Below are 1149 nucleotides of genomic sequence, written 5' to 3'. Positions count from 1 at the left end.
CGAATTGTGCAGGCAAATATATGCTGTTTATAATGAACGCGAGTCCGAAATTCTGAAACAAAATCTATAGCGGTAATCTTGGGTGGAAGGCAATTCCATAGTGGTAGGGCGGTACGCTGTTGCTGCCAGGACTGGACCCGAGTCACCAAGACCGAGTCCAGGAGACTGACAGGCGAGACCGAGGCAGCGAAGTAAAGACAGCTCGTCACAGAACTGACAGCATGCAGACAGACTGCGGCAATACGCCCAGTGAGCATGAGAAGTCAGATTTTGCCTGTGCTTAGTTCTGGTGAAGTAAAATAAAGCGAAGTACTGTAAGTGTAACCAGACTGCCTAGTGCAGTACTGGCAGTACTACAGGCATGCTATTGCTAGTGCCAAGTAGTGGCAGTGCCTGGACCATGACGACATGGTACAATGTAGATCTTCGTGTAGACCTACGTGTAGACTACGGTAGCCTACACGTAGGACGGCCTTTGGCCGCGCCGACCTTCGGTCGTACCACTTCCAAAACCCCTCCTACGCCCCTGTGACAGAGCAGTGGAGCTCGATCTCCACCAATTTATTTTTTCACCCTAGCTCGCTGCGGTGCTGAACGTGTGTGCTGTTGACTTCTAAGTTCTAGTTGGACCCCTGCGACAGGTCCTGTTCGTTTTGCTTAGCACTCTGGAATGGATTTGTGCTGGTGGCGGGGGAAAAGCGAAATGCTTTCTGTCCTGTGTGCAATCGCCATTCTGCTGTTGGCAGTTTGTTCGGCCATTCCTATGGCATTACCCGAGCCAGGAGTACTCACTCGTGATGGCTTAGGCGAACAAACACCGCTGTCCCCAGCAGCCGGGCAGCAGCAGGGGCAAAACGAGGAGCTGGAGCTGGATCGCCATGTGAGGCAGACTAGCACCGCGGTATGCAAGCCCCAGGTGACCGTGATCCGGTTCGTCCAACAGGGCGGCGTGCCGGCCATCTCGACGGAGGAGGATGGCGCGGTTACCGTGGCAACGTTCAAGGACTCGGAACCTCGCACGGGTGTGTTGCTGGAACTGTTTGGGCTGTGTCTGGACGACGTGGACTCCATTGTATTCCCGCGACCGGAGAGCAAGACGTGTGCGAGCCGGTTTGGGCCCTACTACCCCGACCCTGCCCGGGACCAGAA

At 55.0% G+C, this 1149-nt stretch overlaps 1 protein-coding gene across 1 annotated transcript in view; it reads left to right on the top strand.

The window, feature by feature from the left end:
• Positions 1 to 561: 561 nt before the first annotated feature.
• The window catches only part of LOC135827730 (metal transporter CNNM4-like), a gene marked incomplete in the record, with an annotated part of 156797 nt that continues 156209 nt past the window's right edge, over positions 562 to 1149 (top strand). The window contains 1 exon segment of the mRNA XM_065340181.1: positions 562 to 1139. Coding sequence (XP_065196253.1) covers positions 671 to 1139 — 469 coding nt within the window.

Source organism: Sycon ciliatum, chromosome 11 (genome assembly GCF_964019385.1).
Source record: "Sycon ciliatum chromosome 11, ocSycCili1.1, whole genome shotgun sequence".
Lineage (NCBI taxonomy): Eukaryota > Metazoa > Porifera > Calcarea > Leucosolenida > Sycettidae > Sycon > Sycon ciliatum.
This window is presented reverse-complemented; position numbering and strand designations above follow the sequence as displayed.